Below are 21,571 nucleotides of genomic sequence, written 5' to 3'. Positions count from 1 at the left end.
ATATTATTTATTTTTTTTAACATTCTTTTCTTTTAAAATTTTGAGTTCCAAATTCTCTCTGTCCATCCCATCCCTCCCTCACCCACTGAGAAGCAAAATGATATCAATTATATATGTGAAGTCATGCAAAGTATACTTTCTTTCATAAAGAAAGTGAGAAAATTATAACTTCACGTTTACTGAGTTTATCAGTTCTCTCTCTGGAGGTGGATAGCATTTTTTCATTATGAGACCTTTGGAATTGTCTTGGATCATTGTATTGATCAGAGTAAACAAATGTTTGATTCACCTATGCCTTTTAGAACTCTTGGTTTCCGTAGGGCTATCTCCTAGATGATGCTTTTCCTGATCCACCGATTCTTAGTACTAGAAAGTCATTTATATTTAATTATATATGTGTATTTGTATTTATGTATGTATGTGTTTCATATTTGTCTGTTTTGTATCTACATTATGGAACATAAATTTCTTCAGGTCATAGATACTTTGATTTTTATATTTTTAATCTCCCGTGTCATATATAATAACTGATTATTAAATACTTCTAATTAATTGGATTCTTTGGATTGAATCTTATTTGATGTTCACAACTACTTATGATATAGCTACTATCCTGAGTTTTGTTGTCTTCATTTTATAGAAGAGGAATGAATACTCAGAGATAGTATGATTTTCCTATGGTCACATAGCTAGTGAGTGTCAGAATCAGGATTCACATCCAGGGCCCTCTTGATTCTAACTCTCTAACTTTCATCATGCTACTCACCTGTTTTTCCTCCCTTATTAAACTGTAATCTCCTTGTGGTTAGAAATTATGTTCCCTATTATATTTATAACCCCAGTGCCAAGCACAAAGTAGGCATTCAATATTTAATTTTTTTCAATGTATTGCTCTTATTAAAAATGACAACTTTACCATGAAACTGGTGAAAGAAAAAAATCAGCTGGATAGACAACCTACTACATATATATATATATATATATATATATATATATATATATATATATATATATATATATATATATTCTAGTATCTTCATAGTGACTTCCTGGATATAATTTATTTTCCCTCAGTGAAGCAGGTCACATCCCATTTATGCCCATTCTCTTTAACTCTTATCCATGCCTTCCCAAATGTTCTTCACAGGAAGTCCACTCAATATGCTGGAAGTAATTTTTTGAGTTCTGTTGACAGTGCAGGGAAGCTCATCAAGTGTGTGTGTGTTGTCACTTGGTTATGCTTGGCTCTTCTTTTTTAAGCAGATATTTCTTTGGTGATATCTTCTACACCACTTTTTCACAATTCCATGTTGAAAATGTGATACAGCCCATTCACACCCCTTATACCTCTTTACTGTTCGTTGTGTGATCTTCAACTTCACATTTTCAGTTACTATAGTATTTTGTCATTCATGACCCTATAGCATCACCAGAAAAGTACTAATGTTAAAAGATAGACCGACTTTCAGGGAGCAGATTGCAATTAATAAAAGAAGTTCATATGTTCTAAAAGGCAACTGCCGACTTTTCTGCTCCTGTTCAGTACTGGACCCAAAATAATTTTCCATTTTCATTGTCAAACTTTGTAGGTTGTAAATATTAGTTATTCTTCATATGTTTACTTTTTTGAATGTAATAGACTATACTCTTGAGTAAATTGTCAATCTTATTCAAGAGGCTTTGCAGTATGTTAATCAGTCACCTTGCTTTATTAGGCACATTCTGTAGGATAGGTACCACTCAGTGCTAGGAGTAAAAAGAAAGCCAGATGATAATGACCACTCTTAAGCCCACACAGTTCACTGGGTGAGAAAACATGAAAATACCTATGGAAAAACAAGCTGTATAAAGACTGAATTGAAGATAATTGACAGAGGGAAGACACTAGTATTAAGAGTGAATCTGGATAAGCTTCTTATAGAAAGTAAGCTTCTTATAGAAAGTATAGTAATTTAGGAGGGAAGCCAGGTAGGTCAGAAGGTTATAGATGAGCCTCTCAACCATGGGAGACAACCAGGGAAAATACTCAGAGTTGGAAGGTTTATAATCTGACAGTAACAGAAAGGAGGTCAGTGTCACTGAATTGAAGGGTATAATGGGAGGCAGAAAGATGTACAAAAGATGAGAAGGGGTCAGGTTATGGAGACTTTGAAGGTCAAATAATGGATTTTATTTTTGATTCTAAAGGAATTATTGTTATCAACATGTTATGTACAAATAGAGTCATCTGCAATTATCACTAGCTATAAAGATCTTTTTCATTACACAGACCTCTTCCATTTATACCTAGTTTAGTATAGGAGGAGATTCGCCAACGAGCTCAAATTCATCACTAATGAAATTTTCCATGTTAAAGAGTCTGGGGAGCTACTTCAAGGGGAGTTGTATTGATAATGCTTCTGCAACAATTGTGATGATATGTAATAGTGCTTTAGGGAAGGACTTCGGTGCCTGGGCTCATTGTCTTAGCCCCTTGTCATACTGGCTGAGCTGTTTCCCTTATATTTGTTTTCCTCATGGTCATCTCCCTTTCCTTTATAAAGCTATGCAGAATTGTGGTATTAGAGTCCAAACATGGTATCCTTACTATTCTTGATGATAAAAAATATTGTTATAAAAATCATTGCTGATCTTTTCATTCGTTTGTCAGTTTCTTGTCCTTCTAGTTTCATCCTTAAAAATTCTTTGGATGATTTTACTTAGTAGGCTTACTTTATAGACAAGTTCATATTCTAAACCAATGTTACTGTTGGCTGCTGTACCTTTTTATTTGCCAAGTAAGTTAAATGTTTGTTGACTAAGTGGTTTTTAGACTCTGTGGGGCTCATTATAACTGAATACCTTTGGCTAAAAATATCTATAGAAATCACTATAATAGGTGGTGTCAGTGGCATCAGTGACATGCTTAAATAGGTTCAGTTAGTGTTGCTTTAATTGCATGCTTTGCCTTTTTCTCATGTTAATTCTTTGTGTTCATTTGGCTATTTGCTGTAATAATTTGATTTTCTGAATATACTTAGTCAGCTGAGTCAGGTATGACTCTCCCAGAAGTAAGGAGTTGTTTCTTATCTGTTAAATATAATCAGATTCATTTGCTATTGTTGCTATTTGACATTTGTTATTTCCAGTGCCAACTGATTCATTTCTTGAAGTAAATGTTCATCATGTATAGACATTGAAACTCCTTGTATAATCTTTGTCCTCAGTCTTTACTGTTGAATTATATTTTTTATTTTATTTTTTGCTATCCTCTTGTGTTACAGCCTTTGCATTGGGATAGTCAAATATCAAAATATATTAGTTTAATTTTCAATCAACTAATCAATCAACAAACATTTATTGAGTATTTGCTCTGTGCCAGACACAGTGCTAACCACTGGGGAGACAATGAAAATCAAGGACATGGTCATTGCCCTCAAGGAGCTCAGACTTTATTCAGGGGAGATAACCTGAAAGCAACTATATACATAAAAATGATATGTGATGGAAGGTAATTCTGGAGGGAAAGCAAGGGGGTCGTGGTAGGGTGTATAGTGGGAAAAGCCTCTTGTAGAAAGTGGTCTTATATTTGAGTCTTGAAGGAATCCAGGGCAACGAAGAGATGGAGTTGAGGAGGGATAGCATTACAGACATGGGGGACAGCCAGTGAAAAGGCATGGAGTCAGGAGATGGAGGCTCAGGGATAAGGAAGAGGGAGAAGGTCATTGTCACTGGATTGTAGAGTAGGCAGTGGGGAGCAAATGATAAGAAAACTAGAAAGGTAGGAAGGGGCCCAATTATGAAGGGCTTGGAGTCTGTTCAAATTCTGTACATTTTTTGCCTTTGCAAAAGATATTGAAGTGGAAGTGGGGGTGGGAACAGTGATTTCATTAGTCTATCAAGCTACTAATTTGGGTTGCATTTCTAGGACCAGAGAGGAGACAGATATGAAAAATAACACAAAGGTAGAATTAACAAAAACTTGGCAGGTTTAAAAAATAGGTTTTGGTCTGCATTCAGGGCTCATCAATTCTGTCTCTGGAGGTAGATAACATTTTTCATCATGGGTCCTTTGGAATCATCACTAACAGAAATATTAAAGTCAGAAGGACTCATTTTACAGATGAGGAAACTGAGGCAAACAGGGTGAAGTAACTTGTCACATAGCTAGTAAGTGTCTGAGACCACATTTGAACTCAGGTCTTCCTGACTTTAGGCCTATCACTTTATCCACTGTACCACCTGGCTGCCCAATATAGTGGATAGAATGCTGGAATTGGAGCTAGGAAGTTCTGGATTTAGATTTTGCTTCTGTAACTTCCTAGACAGTGATGATAGACATCTCATGTAGCTTCTCTGGATCTCAATTTCCTTACTTGTAAAATAGCATTAAGAATGCCTGTAGTTAGTAATACCTATTCACAGGGTTGTAAGGCTCAAATAAAATAATGTAAGCAAAAGACTTTATAAACTTTTACTCTTTCTCTAGTTGTTTGTTTGAAATGTTGAAAGCATAGTCCTGAACCAACCTGTTGGCATAGTCATGAGGCAGTGTAGAGCCCTGCCATGGAAAATTGAACTGCAGTTTTGGTTTGGTTTGGTTCTTTTGGAAGGGGAACTTACTTCAGGAATGAGGGCCAGTGCCTTTACCTGCCTGATTATCTGGTGGTTTGAGCACAAGGGAAACCTGTTGATCACCTCTTACCAGGATACTTTGAAGTGCTACAATCCAGGTCTTGGGTCCTGCCTCAGCTGGTGTAGAGAGTTTTTAGTTTCTAAGTCAGGATATAGATCTGTTCAACATGGCAAACCTTTACATTATGATTATCTGTAAAATTTTTCCTTTTATTGAAGTGAATAATTAAAATTTGACTTTATGTTTACTTATAAATGATTGAATAAGAAGCTTTAAAATGACATGTTTATCAACTTTGAAATGTATTTTCCTAGTAACAGGAAGAATGATATCATTATATGATTATAACCACTTTAAAAATTTTTAGTAGACAAACATTGGAACTTGCAAAACAAACAAATTAGGGAATATGTCTTCACTTTATAAATGTGTTAATAAAAGTGTCTCAATAGTAGTAACTCTAACTGAATTTTACAATCTTTACTTGATTTGGGAGGGCATTTCAGGAAAAAAAAATACCTTTAAAGTTTGTTTGTAGTCATTAAGAATCAGGGAGAAGCAGCCAGGAGTAAGGAAGAAGTGGGTTCACATCCTGCCTCTTAAACAATCACTGGGTGACCCTGGATGCAACTCTACAAGAACTTGTAAATTGAGGAGGGGATGATCTGAAATGAATGTCAATATCTTGAGTTTTTTACATAGAAGAAAAATATCAATGATGGAAATCCAATGGGAAAACATGATTCAATGTGAAAATATTTAGTTATGCCCGATTTTCAAGAAAAAGAAACCCTGAATGTGCTACCAACTTAACTTAACCCATTAAAACTACATTTTTAAATTGCTTTCTTGTCAAGTTTCTAATAAACTTTAGCATTTTAAAAATTGTTATTCTATGCTGAATTGAAAAAAATTCTACAAGGTAAATATCTCAGAATATTTTGATATTTAATTTGATTTGATCAGTGTTCCTGTTTAACTGGTTTATTAGGTATTTCGGAGACCTTAATTTTATTTATAGTTGGTCATACTGTCTTTTAGTTTGTTATCATAACAGATACACTTTTTACCTTTATTTGTCTATTGTTTGTATTCTATCTTTTTGAAACTAATTTCTGAGCTAAATGGAAAATGTATGACGTTTTCTCTTTTGCAACAAAGAGCAGATGTATACCTTGAAATGTAGTCAAACACAGCAAAAGATTTTGGTAGGAAATATAGAACTAGTTATCTCATGACTAATGTGTTTTTTTTTCCATATTGCCTAGGAGAGGGTATATGCAAAATAACACTTGCTATCTCTTGTGTGATGACCTTTGTATGGTTTATTTGTGATCCTGTGCAAAAAACCTATTTAGATGGAAATCACTGATTTAACTCAATTGCCCTTTAAAATGCAATTGGCCTTTTATTTTTCGTAGGTTGAAGTTACATTATGCATCATATGAGCCAACTATAAGGGTGTTGCATGACAGGCACCATATTTTACTGAGGCAGAAAATGCTTACCTCCTTGGAAAGAGACAAAGCAGTTGGGCAGGTAACGAGATGATTAGTCAAAGCTACCACAAAAGGATCCTCTTCTTTCTCCCACAATTTATTTTGTAGAATTTAGGGAAAAGCAAGCATTGCTGTATTCCCCAAGATATATTAAAATGACTTGTTCTATTAATTGTGCCTTTATTTAAAAAATTTGGAAGCATTCTTACTAGTATCTTTTAGCCACTAAAATATATAGTTCCATTGGCATTTATTATATTTCTTAGCCTATAAAAGCAGACTTTTTCAGGAGTATGTGTCTATTTTTCCATAAGAAGATACTTTATATGCCTTGTTAAAAATAAGGGCTTGCATTATATTGCACTTTATGGTTACAAAGAACTTGAGAGATGTTATCTTGTTGTAAATGTGATTCCTAGTCATCCCTGCTGATGGTTGGTTTGCTTATTTTTTCTCTAACCCATACAAAGCTCCTATTACACACAGTCTTGTAGGCTTTTGCATAGACTTAGGAAAATAGCAGAGAGGTAGTGTGGTCCAGATCAAAGAACTCAAAGATCAGAGGAGACTTGGTTGCCAGTGCCAACACTGCTGTCTCTTATCTAACTGTGTAATCTTAGGAAGCCAGCTCAATTCAACATTTGCTAAGTGGCTGCCAAATGCAAGCAAGGTACTAGAGATACAATGAGGGAAAACAACAAGGTCCCTGCCTTCAAGGGCCTTTTAGCCTAATAGAAATAGGAAGTATGCACAAAAAAGATTACACATAAAAGGTAAAATGTAGTCAAAGGACAGATATTGACAATGTCCCAGGACAAAAAAAAGAGAAGCGAAAGAGGTTTTTCGGCTTGAGGGGTCAGAAAAAGCTTCATGCATAAGAGGGCAACTAAACTGGCCTTGAAAAGACAAAAGGATTTTGACAGGATGAAATGAGTTGAGAGTGTACTACAGAAGCTGAAGGATGGCTGGGACAAAAAGTGCTAGAAGTAAAAGTTCTACGGAAAGGTCTTTTGGAGCCTGAGAGTAGGTAGAGAGCTTTAAGTTTCAGGGTCAAAGAATTTGTTTTACTATAGGCCACTGGATTCTCAAACGTTTTGGTCTTAGGAACCCCTTTATACTCTTAAAATTATTGAGAGCCCCTCAAATAGCTTTTCTTTATGTAAATTATATCTATTGATAATTATTGTACCAGAAATTAAAAGTCTTAGTATTGTTATCAAAAAGATTTGACTTCATAGAACCTCAAAAGAGTCTTGAGGTCCGCCAGGGGTCCCTGGATCATACTTTGAGAAATGCTGCATAGACAATTGGTTTCTTAGCAGGAGAGTCACATGCTCAAACTTGTGCATTAGGAAAATTTTCAGCTCTATGAAAAATAGATTGGAGAAAGGAGAAACCAGAGACAAGGAGAAGTTAGAAAGCTGACATAATAGCCTAGTGAAGAAGTGATGAAGACCTGAAGTAAGGCAGTGGAAGTTTTAGTGGAAAGGACAGGATGAATGCAAGGGATATTGTGAAGGTAAAATCATCACAACTTGGCAATCAATTGCTTATTGACAATGAGGAAGAGGGAATAGTCAAAAGATACTCTATTTTTTTTTTTTAGTGAGGCAATTGGGGTTAAGTGACTTCCCTAGGGTCACACAGCTAGTAAGTGTTAAGTGTCTGAGGCCGGATTTGTACTCAGGTACTCCTGACTCCAGGGCCGGTGCTCTATCCACTGCTCCACCTAGCTGCCCCAGATACTCTAAAATTTTAAGCCTGACTGTAATGATTCTGGTACAATAAACAGAAAAAGACAGTTGGGAAAAAGATCAGGTTTAAGGTGAGTGGGAGGATGTTGTTGTAGGACATCTTAGTAAAGATATATAGAAGGTATTGGAAATGTGATACTTTGATACTTTTCCAGAGGCAAGCTGAAATGTTTCCCATGTAGATTTGGGAGACATTTGCACAGAGGTGGCATAATTGAACCATAGAAATAGATGAAATAACCAAACATTCAACTTTAAAGTGTCTTAATTTCACTGTCAAATAGGGACAATAACTATGATAGTTTTTGAGAGAAAAAATGAGAAAACAGTTTGAGCTTTTAAATAAAGTGTTATATAAATATACTATTATGATCATTGTTATCATTTTATTAAAATGACTGTCATCTTATTTATATACTGCACAGCCTGGTCTAGTTTTAGCCCAATTCTAGAAGGCCAGGACTACTGTAAACTTAGACCTGAGTTTGTTTCTTGGTCAAGTGGACCACCAAAGTACCAAGCTGGAGTATATTTCAAAGGAAATCTAAGACAATCCCAGAATTAATGAAAGTGTTGTGTGTTCTCTGCATTTAGACCTAGAATGTAGTACAAGAATCATAGTCTTTCATTTGGTATGCCCTGAAAGAATAGTAAGGCATAATATTAGGCACAGAACATATGTCCTTTTTATGACATATATATATATATATATGTATATATGTATATATATATATATGTTTTTGCTTGTTCTTTTTTCTGATTGTAGCAGACTCTTTGGTCTATCTCTAGTTAAGACCTACACTGCTGAAATTGAATAAATTGCCATCATTAGTTGTTCTGTACTTCATTTACTGATGACTTTCAGTTCCTATAATAAGAACTAACTTAGCTATTTATATTTAATTAATGAGTCCAGTAAGTTTTATGAATGTATTTATTCAAAAATTAGCTCTCAAGAATATGGTAATGGAAAATATATCCAGAAACATGAAAAGTACCTAATCTCATCAGAAATGTATCAGCCAGAAAGTGTTAACCCCCACTCCAAATCCCACCCCTCAAGCACTCAAGTGACTGTTCCTAAGGACATATTTGACCTTGAGCTGAATATCTCTTCTTTGTATCTTGGCATTTGTCAGGTCCAGTAGCCCTGAAAATTTCTTTCTTGCCTTTGTGGTAGAAACCAACCCCTTGTTTTTCTGAGACATATCTCAGAAAATTTTGAGATTGGCCTCAGCCAAAATGAAGGTTTTACCCTCTCTCCCCAGAGGCATGCCTGCAGTGCTACCGATAATTTCTCTCTCTTTTTTCTTGTGTACTCATTTTTTTTCATTAACTATAAAATAAAATAAAATAAAATAAAATAAAATAAAATAAAATGCGAGTAATTGGGAGAATGTGATTCATTTTACAGAAATTTACTTTGAAGCCTTTTGCAGGAACACATTTATTTTACTAACTTAGAAACATGTAATGTTTTTGGAAACAAAGTGAATTGGACATTATTGTAATCTCTCAGTGATAAAATTTCAAGATGACATATACTTTAAAAAGTAGAGGTGTAAGCAAGTCAAGATAGTCAATAATCCAGCAGTTTATTTTTTTCTTTTTACTGTGCCTTTGTACTTATTTTTTAATATAGCAAAATGTTGTATTCTCAACATTTATTAACAAAATTAAGAAATTGGATCTTTACTAGAAAATTTTAAAAGATGAGAAAGCAGTTCATTTTTCCCATTCTAATCCCTGTCTATTTCCTCCTTGGAACCCTGACCATGTTGGGAATAAAGAATTCCCTTTTGGGACTGTTAACACCAAGTTGAACAAACTTTTTTCCTACCTTCCCTGTAGAAAGAATTAGTTAAGTGTTAATGCTGTTCTTTCTCAAGTATATTAAGAGTAAAATCAGAGTATAACATGTAAATAAAGTAATTAAGCATGGTCTGTGCAATACTATAGGCTGTTATTTATAAGCAAGGTTTGCTGTATTTTTACAGATAAACTGTAGTGCTGATAACTGATCTCTAATTGAAAGTGTAATCAGGACTTTAACTTACCATTTGTTTTATTCCCAGTGACAGAAAAAATGTAGCTTTAGAAAGGGAATTTGGATTTCAGAAAGACCAATGAATTCCTGATCCATGAGTCAATAAAGGTCTGATGAAATCCATTTGATTTCCAAAGACAGAAAGTTTAGTTGCTTTTTTTTAAAGAGCATTTCATGAAAAAGTATTCTTTCCTTTGAATTTAATGACATGATGTGATCACCAAGAAATAAAAAATAAAGGTTGCTCATGGTTGATCGGATAGAAGAAGGACAAAGGATAGAGGATGAAACTATTGACTTGGTGTAGCTCTCCATATACATTGGAGGAATGAAATTTTTAAAGGTTTAATTTATTAGAAGTACAATTTTGGGGTGGTTCAATCTATATTCTACCAACCAAAACACATAGTCTTTAATATAAAATAGATTTAATTCAACAGAGAGCCTTTGTGGTAAGAATATCTAACTGAAAGTAGTTATTGAACCTTGTATAAGCCCTTGAATTGTATTACTTGCCTCCTATCTTATAGACACATTACAAGATTGAATGAAGTAATTATATGTCAATTTAAAATCAGAAGAAACATCTTAGAAAACAAAGTATTATATTCAAAATACTCAGGTTCAGATCCTGGCTTGTGACTTTGAGCCATGTGACCATGAGAAGGTCACTTATCCTTTCTGAGTGTCAGTTTCCTCATTTATAAAAAAAGAGATTAATTGTACCAGTACTAGCTACCTCAGGGCTGTTGTGAGGATTTCATGCAATAATGTTTTTACTTTTTAAAACCTTAAATAACCAAATAAATGTAAGCTGTTATTAAAACTGGTGAAAGTTTTTGATTCATAAAATCGTATAAATTATTGTTAGTATAGGCACTTTTATAAATAATTTTTTCAAGTCTTTAAATAATTATTCCAAGATAAGTAATTATCCTTTCATTATCATCTTACTCTGATATCACCATTGTGTGGAGATGAGCTTATTTTCTCAAAAGCTGTGCCATAGGAGTATAAATTTTGGCAGGCCCTATCAAATCAAAATCTAGACTTGGAAATGGGTCAGACATGTATTGTGTATCTGAAACTTGAAGAATCTCATCATTATCATTATACCCATAAGGTGATGCATAAGTCAGCTATAGCATCTCTCTAAGATCATATACTGTGTTTTAGGGAGATTGTAACTTAATAGTAAAGGGAGTACCCAGTATCAATGTAATTATAGATACTTGAAGTTCTGAAGCTGGATAAGCATTATAATCCATTTGGATACTTTAAGATTAGATTAGGCCTATTGAAGCCATGTATGTACTTTTATTAGTAATACAAGGGACACGACTTTACAATATCTGTTTTATTCTTTAGATTACAGGACTTCAAACAACGTTAAGGAATTTGGAAACAGGACATAGTCTTCAGGTTCCTGAGATCAGAGGTAAAACAAATTTAGTAAACATCACCAAACCAAAGTGTGTATGTGTGTATTTAAATAAGCAAAATCCCACATGATAGAAATGTTTGTAATGGAATTATACAGCTCAGTGGGTGTATGAAAATGAGAGCTAAGAAAATTTAGAAAAAAAGGTAGCAATAATTAGGTCTCTGGGAGAGAACAAAAGGGAATATGGTTCAAGCTGTGAAGATTTCTGTATAAGGTAGGAGGTTGAGTTTAGATGAACTTTGTTGTCTTTCAGTTCTAAAGTTCAGTGTTTCCTCAAATTGTTTCATCATTGTGATTAAAATGACATGATAGGTATTGATTATAACTCCTATGAAATTGACTCAGAAACGTTACCTAATTTTACATTCAGGCATTCATTTCAATCATGTGCTGCATTGATATTCATAATGAAGCTTGGAAAACACTTTGTGCCTCTTTCCTCTTAAGATCTTACCAGACTTTGGCCAAAAGTATAAAATTCACATTTTCCCTGAACAGAATGACGGGATAATTTCAATTAAGGCACAGAATAAGCATTTTCACTTTAGGAGTGACTTCCTTGTAAATTCTATTTGCTTCTTCCAGTATTAAGTCTTCAGGCTTCTTGTCTTTTATTCCATTGATAGTCTGATATCTAATCAGGGCTACCACCCAACAGGAGAATTTTCTAAGTATCCTTAATTCACTGCAAGGTCCTAGGATATCAGTGCTGACAATGCTCTCCTTAGCCCTGGCTACATGCTTTTCTTATCCACTGTTATAGGCTTTAAAAAAATTTTCTGGGGGCAGCTAGGTGGCGCAGTGGATAGAGCACCGGCCCTGGAGTCAGGAGTACATGAGTTCAAATCCGGCCTCAGACATTTGACACTTACTAGCTGTGTGACCCTGGGCAAGTCACTTAACCCCAATTGCCTCACCAAAAAAAAAAAAAATGAATAATAAAAAAATTTTCTGGCCAAGGAAAGAGAGAGGCTGGCAAGACCACAGAAGTACTTCAGAATGTGTTATCACTTCTGTATCAAGGACAGGAGAAAATTTTTAGTAAATAAGAGCTATTTTTTTGCAGGGCAATAAAGGTTAAGTGACTTGCCCAGAGTCACATAGGTAGTAAGTGTCAAATGTCTGAGGTTGGATTTGAACTCAGGTCCTTCTAAATTCAGGGCAGGTGCTTTTTTCCACTGTGCCACCTAGCTGCCCCCAAATCAGAGCTATTTCAATAAGAGTTTTAAAAATTACATGTTTGTTCTCACAGGGTATTCAGAAGAAAAAGAAAAACTCTAGAGGAAATTATGTAATAGTGAATTATCATTAATTATTTCATTATTTTTCTACTTTTGAGATATAAGTATTGCCCTGAGCAGCAGTGCAGGACAGTGGAGAAGAGGGTCAGCTTTGTAGTCAAGGAGAGGTAGATTTGAGTTCTACTTCTGATATACTAATTGTGTGATCCTGCACAAGTCACTTAATTCTTTCATGAAGCTATAGAAAATGACACACAGTTTTGTGCAACTTAAAATGCCAATTAATATGAACCAATGTCTTATTTAACAAATTAGGCAGAAACTAATATTGACATATTTTATGTTTATATAGATGCAGGATAATGTTAAAAAGAATTTATTGTCTTCTATATCTAAACTATGATTTTTCTTTGTGGAATATTAGCAAACCACAGATTACTTTTCATGCCTAAAAATTTGTGAAATATGCTGCTATTTTTATGTTAAAGGCAGCTATTATTTAAGAAGATATGAAATTTAATTTAAGGTGATACGAAACAGGAAAACCTGTTTCCAAAAAACTTCATATAGACAATCAAACTATGAAATTGCATTTTACTATTTCTGGCATGTTAATGTATACAGGAAAATTAATGCAGTTTAAGTCTTAGATTGGGGAATGATTTGGAAGAAATTGAAATTTATAAAAAATGATTTATAAAGAAAAATTGCCACCTACAATGCATTAATGCAGCACCTAAGGCTATTAATTTGGGCTTTTCATTTCAACATTTTGTTATTTGTTGATAAGAATTGTGTTTATGCATGTCAAATATATAGGATAAAAATGTATTTACTTAGTATTTGTTGAGAATTTTTCGTAAAATAGTCTATATTTTTGATAATGAAATAGTAACATTTATATTTATAGAATCCCTTGCCTTATTACACAGGATTATTTTTATTCCTATTTGCTCCAGGTAGTTTAGTAGAAACAGTATCCCTAGACACTTTTTCAAGGAAGTTTAAAGGAGTTTAACTTTTTATATACTGAAAACAATCCACGGTTTGTTATTCATATTATGAAGTAATTATTGGCTAAGTCCTTAGTCAACCTTTTTCTATTAAGGGCTCCATCATCATTCTAGTCATACTGCTTAACAAACTTGGAGTTATCCTTGACTTTTCTCTTTATTTTATTTCTTCTCATTGGTATCACCAATTGCCACGTCTTGTCCTCCTCCCTCAGTATCTCTTCCCTTCTCTCCATTCACATAGTCTCTACTCTAATTTTGGCACTCATCACCTCTTCTCTCCTAATTGTATTATTTTTCATCCTTCTTTTTCAAAGAGGACCAATGACATCACAGGGTGATATCTTGACTTGCATGTGGAGTGGATTTAAGTGAGGCAGAGTTGCGAAAAATCATCAGCTTCATTCTCTTCTTGAGTCATCACAGTCCAGTGGTAGGACAAAAGTCAAGATGACTGGTGATGGCCTGAGATAAAGTGGATGAATTTGGTGTCTTTGATGGCTGACCAAACTCTAAGTGCTCCACAGCTCCTTCTTCAGCTGCCTTTGTGGATGTGGGAACAAATTGTTCTCATCCACCTATTCATCCAGGAGATGTCTTCCCATGCTTGGGGTAGACATCCCCCTAAGTCAGTGACAAGTTTGAGTCCTGTTGGTTACCCTGATTGTATACCTAGCACCTAACATACAACTCAATTCAACTTAATAAGCCTTCTTTGTAAGCCAGATATGGTGCTAGGTGTTGAGACTACAGAGACAAAGGGAATTGGTTCTTTCCCGTAAGAAGCTTACATTTTACTGCCGGGAAACAGCATGTATACATTCTAAGTGAATACAAAATGTACAAAAAGCACTTTTTTGTGGGGAGGGCACTTGTTGAATATGAAGGCAGCTTGTTAACAGTAGAATGGAATTTCCAGAGGGCAAAATGAGAGAGTGAGACAGGTGCACCAAAGGAATGAGACTGATAATGGATGGGAGCAGGGAAGGGCACTTAGGCAAAAAGGAACTTCAACCTCTAGGCAGCCTGAGTCAAATTATGAAACAATAGATTGGCATGCTCTTTTCAGTAAGGAAGGTAAAGTTAATTTGTTTGTTAGTCTCTGAGAAAGAAGCACATCATGAATCAGAAGAATGGATGTCCTGTCTGTGACCCTGCCTGACAATGGGACCAGTGGAGTTGTAGGGGTATGCTGGTTATAAAGGGATGACACTATTTTTATGGTACTCATTGCCACCCAGATTGGCTTTGCCCTGGTTCGATTGTCCTAGGGATCTGAGAAGAAATTTTAGCATGGTACTTTGTGTGGAATAGGCACTTAATAAATGTTAATATGAACATTTTCCTTTTTTTAAAGATTAACAATGTGTGCTATATACAGAATTTTAATTTCACTTTCTTTAGAGTTGTTCATTAGTCACATTTTTATTATCTGAATTCTTTTTTCCCCTCAAGAATTCCACATGTATATGTTTATAACATTTATCATGTTTTATAAACTTTAGCTTGGCCTTCATAGTTTCTTGACTGTCATTTTAGTAGTCTTATTTTTATTCCCCAATATAATTATTCCCAAAGCAAATATTCTAGATTTTCTCCATAATCCCTTAAATCCTTTATTTCTCCCTCTCTCCCAACTTTGCCTACTCAGTCCATCCTTCCCTAAACTATGGAGGCCGTCTAGGAGGATCTGTCTTATCCAGCCTTGTTTGAATGCCAACATACCTTTTTATGATTCCTTTTATTCTTCCTGCCATTCTCAGAGGAAGAGAGGCTTCCATCCCTTTTCCAAAGCTCACTCATCCCCCTTCAGGCTTGACATAATCTTTCCTGCCACTGAGTAAACAAAGGAGAAATCTCGAGAAGTCACTTTTGCCGCCCGTGTCCTTGTATAGAAAATGATGAGCTTGGGCATTAGTCACTCTTCTAGTTTGAACATTCTATGATTCTGGGCTTCCTTAATGAGGTCATAGAGGAAAGCAGCAAGCAGGATTTAAGCATCATCCTTTTCAAACATCTTCTCTGGGTCAGCAAGAATTGTGTGAGGGAAGATTTCGGTCCTTCCCTCAACGTTCATCTATGGAGCTTCCACATCTGGTTATTATTCTCTGATACCTTTGCCGTGTCTTCCTAGCCTTTATATCGACACCATCATCCACCATAGCTCAAGCATGCACAAGCTTCTTATTGGACTATGTCTAAGCAAAGAGCTAGAGGTAAGAGTCAATTGACTGATAGCACCTGGTCAAGAGCTGTATCCTTTCATTAGGTATACTTTAAATGTTATATTCTGCCTTTCAGTTGTTAGTTTGGTATTGGAGAAACACTTTTGCTTTTGTTTTTCTTAATTATTGAAGAAAGATTATTTCAGGTACCTTTGTGCTTTATTCTACCTTGACAACATATCTTGCATTTATCCCTTTCTCTCCACTTAAATGGCTGCCATATTAGTTCAGGTGTTTATTAGCTCTTAACCTGACTTTTTAAATCGTGTTTAATTTAATTTTTTTTTTAAATATTTATTTATTTATTTTTTAATTTTGTTGAGGCAATTGGGGTTAAGTAACTTGCCCAGGGTCACACAGCTAGTGTCAAGTGTCTGAGGCCAGACTTGAACTCAGGTCCTCTTGAATCTAGGGCCGGTGCTCCATCCACTGCACCAACTAGCTGCCCCATGTTTAATTTAATTTTAATAGTGTTTAATTTGTCTTCCTAGATTTGTATTCCCTCCTTCAATACGGCCTCCACAATTCTGCCAAAAGCATCTTCTTGAAGCACCAGTTGGATCATGATACTCTCCTGCTCAATAGCCTTTAGAAGCTCCCTCATGCCCCTCATGATAAAACACAAACTCTCTAGATTAATATTTGAAGCCCTTAGTACTCTGGCTCTCGCCTTCCTTTCAAAGCTTATTTCACATTACATACTATATACTGGCCAAACCTTGCTGCTTTCTGTGCTGTTTCCTGAACTTGGCTTCCTACTTCTTGATTTTCTGCCTTTCCACATACCTGCCGAGAATGAATTCTTTGCTCACTTCCACGATTTGGGAACTCTGGCTCCTATCATGCCTCAGCTCATGAACCACCTTCTATAGGTATCCCTTCCTAATCCCCAGAGTTGTCAGAGCTCTTTCCTCAAAGGATCCTATAGAAATAACATGTATACATACATATACTCTTAACTGACGTCTTTTTTAATTATAAAAATATTTGATTATTTTCCAGTTACATGTAGAGATAGTTTTCAACATTTATTTTTGTAAGATTTCTAGTTTTAATTTTTTCTCCCTTCCTCTGAACCCCCCCCTCCCCCACAAGACAGCAAGTAATCTGATATAGGTTATATATGTAGTAGGCTTCTGCCAGTCATGGATGACCATGGATCAGCCCCTTGAAGAGCCACAGGCCACAGTGTGGCTGTGCAGTCCAATACGGGAGCCGCAGCTCCTGCCGCAATGTGGACATCGGAAAACTTTGCTCTCTGTTGTCCGTCGGTTCCTGTGTCTCATTTGTTTTTCTTCCTCCAGAGCTTGGAGGCCCATCTCAGCTGTGCATAAGCTGCTCCTGAGTACTGAACTCCATTGGGCGAGGTCCTTGGCCATCTCCTCCCAGCTGCCGGTGTCTGTTCCCAGAGCCCTCAAGTCTCGCTTGCATACATCTCTGTAGCGAAGCTGGGGGCGTCCAGCAGGGCTTTGGCCTGAGGCTAACTCACCATAGAGTAGGTCTTTAGTAATGTGCCTGTCTTGCATGCTGTGCACATGATGGAGCCAGTGTAGCTGTCTTTGTTTCAGTAGCATGTAGATGCTCAGAAGTTGCCCACATTGGAGCACTTCTGTGTTGGTGATCCTATCTGACCAAGACGTGCCAAGGATGCGCCGAAGGCAGCACATGTGGAAGCTGTTAAGCTTCTTCTCTTGTCTAGTGTATGTAGTCCATGTTTCGCTGCCATACAGTAAGGTACTCAGGACGCATGCTCTATAGACGGCAAATTTGGTTTGTCTTGTCAGTTTACTGTTTGCCCAGACACGCTTGGCAAGTTTAGCCATGGTTGAAGTAGCTTTCCCAATCCTCTGATTGATCTCAGAATCAAGTGACAAATTGTCACTGACAATAGAGCCAAGATACGAGAATTGGCTTACGATATCCAACTGGTAGCTACCGATGTGTATCAATGGAGGCGACATAGCACTCTGACACATGACTTGCCCAGGGTCACACAGCTAGTAAGTGTTAAGTGTCTGAGGCTTGATTTGAACTCAGGTACTCCTGAATCCAGGGCCGGTGCTTTATCCACTGTGCCACCTAGCTGCCTCGTACCATATAGTTTTGATGACTGCCGCTTTATAGTAGAGCTTCAAATTTGGTACAGCTAACCCAACTTCCTGTGCATTTTTTCATTAGTTTCCTTGATATTCTTTTTTTTTTTTTTTTTTTTTTTTTGTGAGGCAATTGGGGTTAAGTGAATTGCTCAGGGTCACACAGCCAGTAAGTGTTAAGTGTATGAGGCTGGATTTGAAGTCAGGTCCTCTTGACTCCAGGGCCAGTGCTCTATCCACTGTACCACCTAGCTGCCCCTGTTCCCTTGATATTCTTGACCTTTGGTTTTTCCAGATGAATTTTGTTATTATTTTTTTCTAGCTCTATAAAATAAGTTTTAGGTAGTCTGATTGGTATGGCACTGAATGGGTAAATTAATTTAGGTAGAATTGACATTTTTATTATATTAACTTGGCCTACCCATGAGCAATTGATATTTTTCAATTATTTAGATCTGATTTGATTTGTGTGAAAAGTGTTTGGTAATTGTGTTCATAGAGTTCCTGGATTTGTCTTGGCAAGTAGACTCCCAAGTATTTTATATTGTCTACTGTTACTTTAAATGAAATTTCTCTTTTTGTCTCTTGCTGCTGGACTTTGTTGGTCATGTATAGAAATTCTGATGATTTATGTGGATTTATTTTATATCCTGCTACTTTGCTAAAATTGTTAATTGTTTCAAGTAAATTTTTAGTTGATTCTCTAGGATTCTCTAAGTATACCATCATATCATCTGCAAAGATTGATAGTTTTGTTTCTTCCTTGCCTATTTTAATTCCTTTAATTCCTTTTTCTTCTCTGATTGCTAAAGCTAACACTTCTAGTACAATATTAAATAATAGAGGTGATAACGGACATCTCTGTTTCACCCCTGATCTTATTGGGAATGCCTCTAACTTATCTCCATTACATATTATGCTTGCTGATGGTTTTAGGTAGATACTGCTTATTATTTTAAGGAAAGCCCCACCTTTTGCTAAGCTTTCTAGTGTTTTTATTAGGAATGGGTGCTGTATTTTGTCAAAAGCTTTCTCTGCATCTATTGAGATAATTATATGATTTTGGTTAGTTTTCTTATTGATGTGGTTGATTATATTAATAGTTTCCCTGCATTCCTGGTATAAATCCCACCTGGTCATAGTATATTATCCTGGTGAACACTTGCTGTAATCTCCTTGCTGATATCTTATTTAAGGTTTTTACATCAATATTCATTAGGGAAATTAGTCTATAATTTTCTTTCTCTGTTTTTGCTCTGCCTGGTTTTGGTATCAACACTATATTTGTGTCATAAAACGAATTTGGTAGAACTCCTTCTTCACCTATTTTTCCAAATAATTTGTATAATATTGTAATTAATTATTATTTAAATGTTTGGTAGAATTCACTTGTAAACCAATCTGGGCCTGGAGATTTTTTTCTTAGGGAGTTCATTAATGGCTTGTTCAATTTCTTTTTCTAATATGGGCTTATTTAAGCATTTTAGTTCCTCTTCAGTTAACCTGGGCAGTTTGTATTTTTGCAAATATTTATCCATTTCACTTAGATTGTCAAATTTATTGGCATAGAGTTGGGCAAAATAGTTCCTAATTATTGCTTTAATTTCCACTTCATTGGTGGTAAAATCACTCCTTTCATTTTTGATACTGGTAATTTGGTTTTCTTCTTTCTTTTTTTAAATCAAATTAACCAATGGTTTATCGATTTTATTGTTTTTTCATAAAACCATCTCCTAGTTTTATTGATTAATTCTATAGTTTTCTTGCTTCTAATTTTATTATTTTCTCCTTTAATTTTCAGGATTTCTAATTTAGTATTTAATTAGGGATTTTTAAATATGTTCTTTTTCTAGCTTTTAAAGTTGCATGCATACCCAATTCTTTGATCTCCTCTTTCTCTTTTTTATTGATGTAAGCAGTTAGAGATATAAAATTTCCCCTAAGCACTGCTTTGGCTATATCCCATAGATTTTGGTATGTTGTCTCATTATTGTCATTCTCTTGAATGAAGTTATTGATTGTTTCTATGATCTGTTGTTTGACCCACTCATTCTTTAGAATGAAATTATTTAGTTTCCAATTTATTTTCAATCTACCTTTTCCATGGCTCTTTATTATATGTCATTTTTATTGCATCATGCTCTGAGAAGGATGCATTTACTATTTCTGCTTTTCTGCATTTGACTATGAGGTTTTTGTGCCCCAATACATGGTCAATTCTTGAAAATGTGCCATGTACTGCTGAGAAAAAGGTATATTCCTTTCTATCCCCATTCAATTTTCTCCAGACATCTATCATGTGCAACTTTTCTAACATTCCATTTACTTCTTTAACTTCTTTCTTATTTATTTTATGTCTAGATTTATCTAATTCTGAAAGGGGAAGATTCAGATCCCCCACTAGTTTAGTTTTGCTGTCTATTTCTTCTTGTAACTCATTTAACTTCTCCTCTCAGAATTTGAATGCTATACCACTTGGCACATACATGTTTAGTATTGATTATACTTCATTATCTATAGTACCTTTTAGCAAGATGTAGTTTCCTTCTTTATCTCTTTTAATTAGATCTATTTTTGCCTTTGTTTTGTCTGAGATAACGATTGCTACCCCTGCTTTTTTGACTTTAGCTGAAGCATAATATATTCTGCTCCAACCTTTTACCTTTACTCTGTGTGTATACCTCTGCTTCAAATGTGTTTCTTGTAAATAGCATATTGTACGATTCTGGCTTTTAATCCACTCTGCTATTTGCTTCTGTTTTATGGCAGAGTTCATCCCATTCACATTCACAGTTATTATTACTAACTATCTATTCCCCTCCATTCTATTTACCTCCTTTGTACTTTCTCTCCCCTTCTTTCACCCTATTCGTCCTCACCAACCTTTTGCTTCTTACCCCTGCCTCCTCCAATCTGCCCTCCCTTTTATCACCCCCTCCCTTTTCTTTACCCTTTTCTCCCTTGCTTCTGTCCTCCCTTCTATCAGTCCCCCACTTTTCCCCTTACCCTTTTACTTCCCTAAAGAATATGCTGTTTCTCTATCCAAATGAATGTATATGTTATTCCCTCTTTGAATCAAAACTAGTGAGAGTAAAATTGAAACAATATTCATCCCTCCCTTGTAATCCCATCCTATTGTAATAGGTTTTTTGCACCGATTCATATGATAGAATTCACCCCATTCCACCTCCCCTTTCCTCTTCTCCCCATAAACTCCTTTTTCCCACCCCTTAATTTTCTTTATATCATCACATCAAAGACAATTTATATTTATAACCTCTGTGTATCTGGGGACATCATTTGCTTTTATGTCAATAACCACAAATAGACACTCATTGTTAGGCTTGTTAAGCTTTAGGAAGCTCTTCATCACATCATCACATCTCTCTCTCTCTCTCTCTCTCTCTCTCTCTCTCTCTCTCTCTCTCTCTCTCTCTCTCTCTCACACACACACACACACACACACACACACACACACACACACACACACACACACACATTAAATTTCCCTCTGGTCCTGTCAGAGGAGAATAATAGAATCTTAAGCCTAGATCTGGAAAGCCATGTAGCCCAAACTTCTTATTTTTACATTAAGCTGAGACCAAGAAGAGTAAGTACTTTGCCCAAAGTTACACAGGTG

At 35.6% G+C, this 21,571-nt stretch overlaps 1 protein-coding gene across 1 annotated transcript in view; it reads left to right on the top strand.

The window, feature by feature from the left end:
- Positions 1-21,571, top strand: part of SPAG16 (sperm associated antigen 16) — a 1,175,972-nt gene that overhangs the window by 63,020 nt on the left and 1,091,381 nt on the right. Inside the window, exons 7-8 of the mRNA XM_043996008.1 lie at positions 6,037-6,154; positions 11,284-11,353. Of these exons, the coding sequence (XP_043851943.1) occupies positions 6,037-6,154; positions 11,284-11,353 (188 nt within the window). The remainder of the gene's footprint in view (positions 1-6,036; positions 6,155-11,283; positions 11,354-21,571) is intronic.

Source organism: Dromiciops gliroides, chromosome 3 (genome assembly GCF_019393635.1).
Source record: "Dromiciops gliroides isolate mDroGli1 chromosome 3, mDroGli1.pri, whole genome shotgun sequence".
Classification (NCBI taxonomy): Eukaryota; Metazoa; Chordata; class Mammalia; order Microbiotheria; family Microbiotheriidae; genus Dromiciops; species Dromiciops gliroides.
Note: the sequence above shows the minus strand (reverse complement) of the source record. Positions and strands in the feature narration are given on the sequence as shown.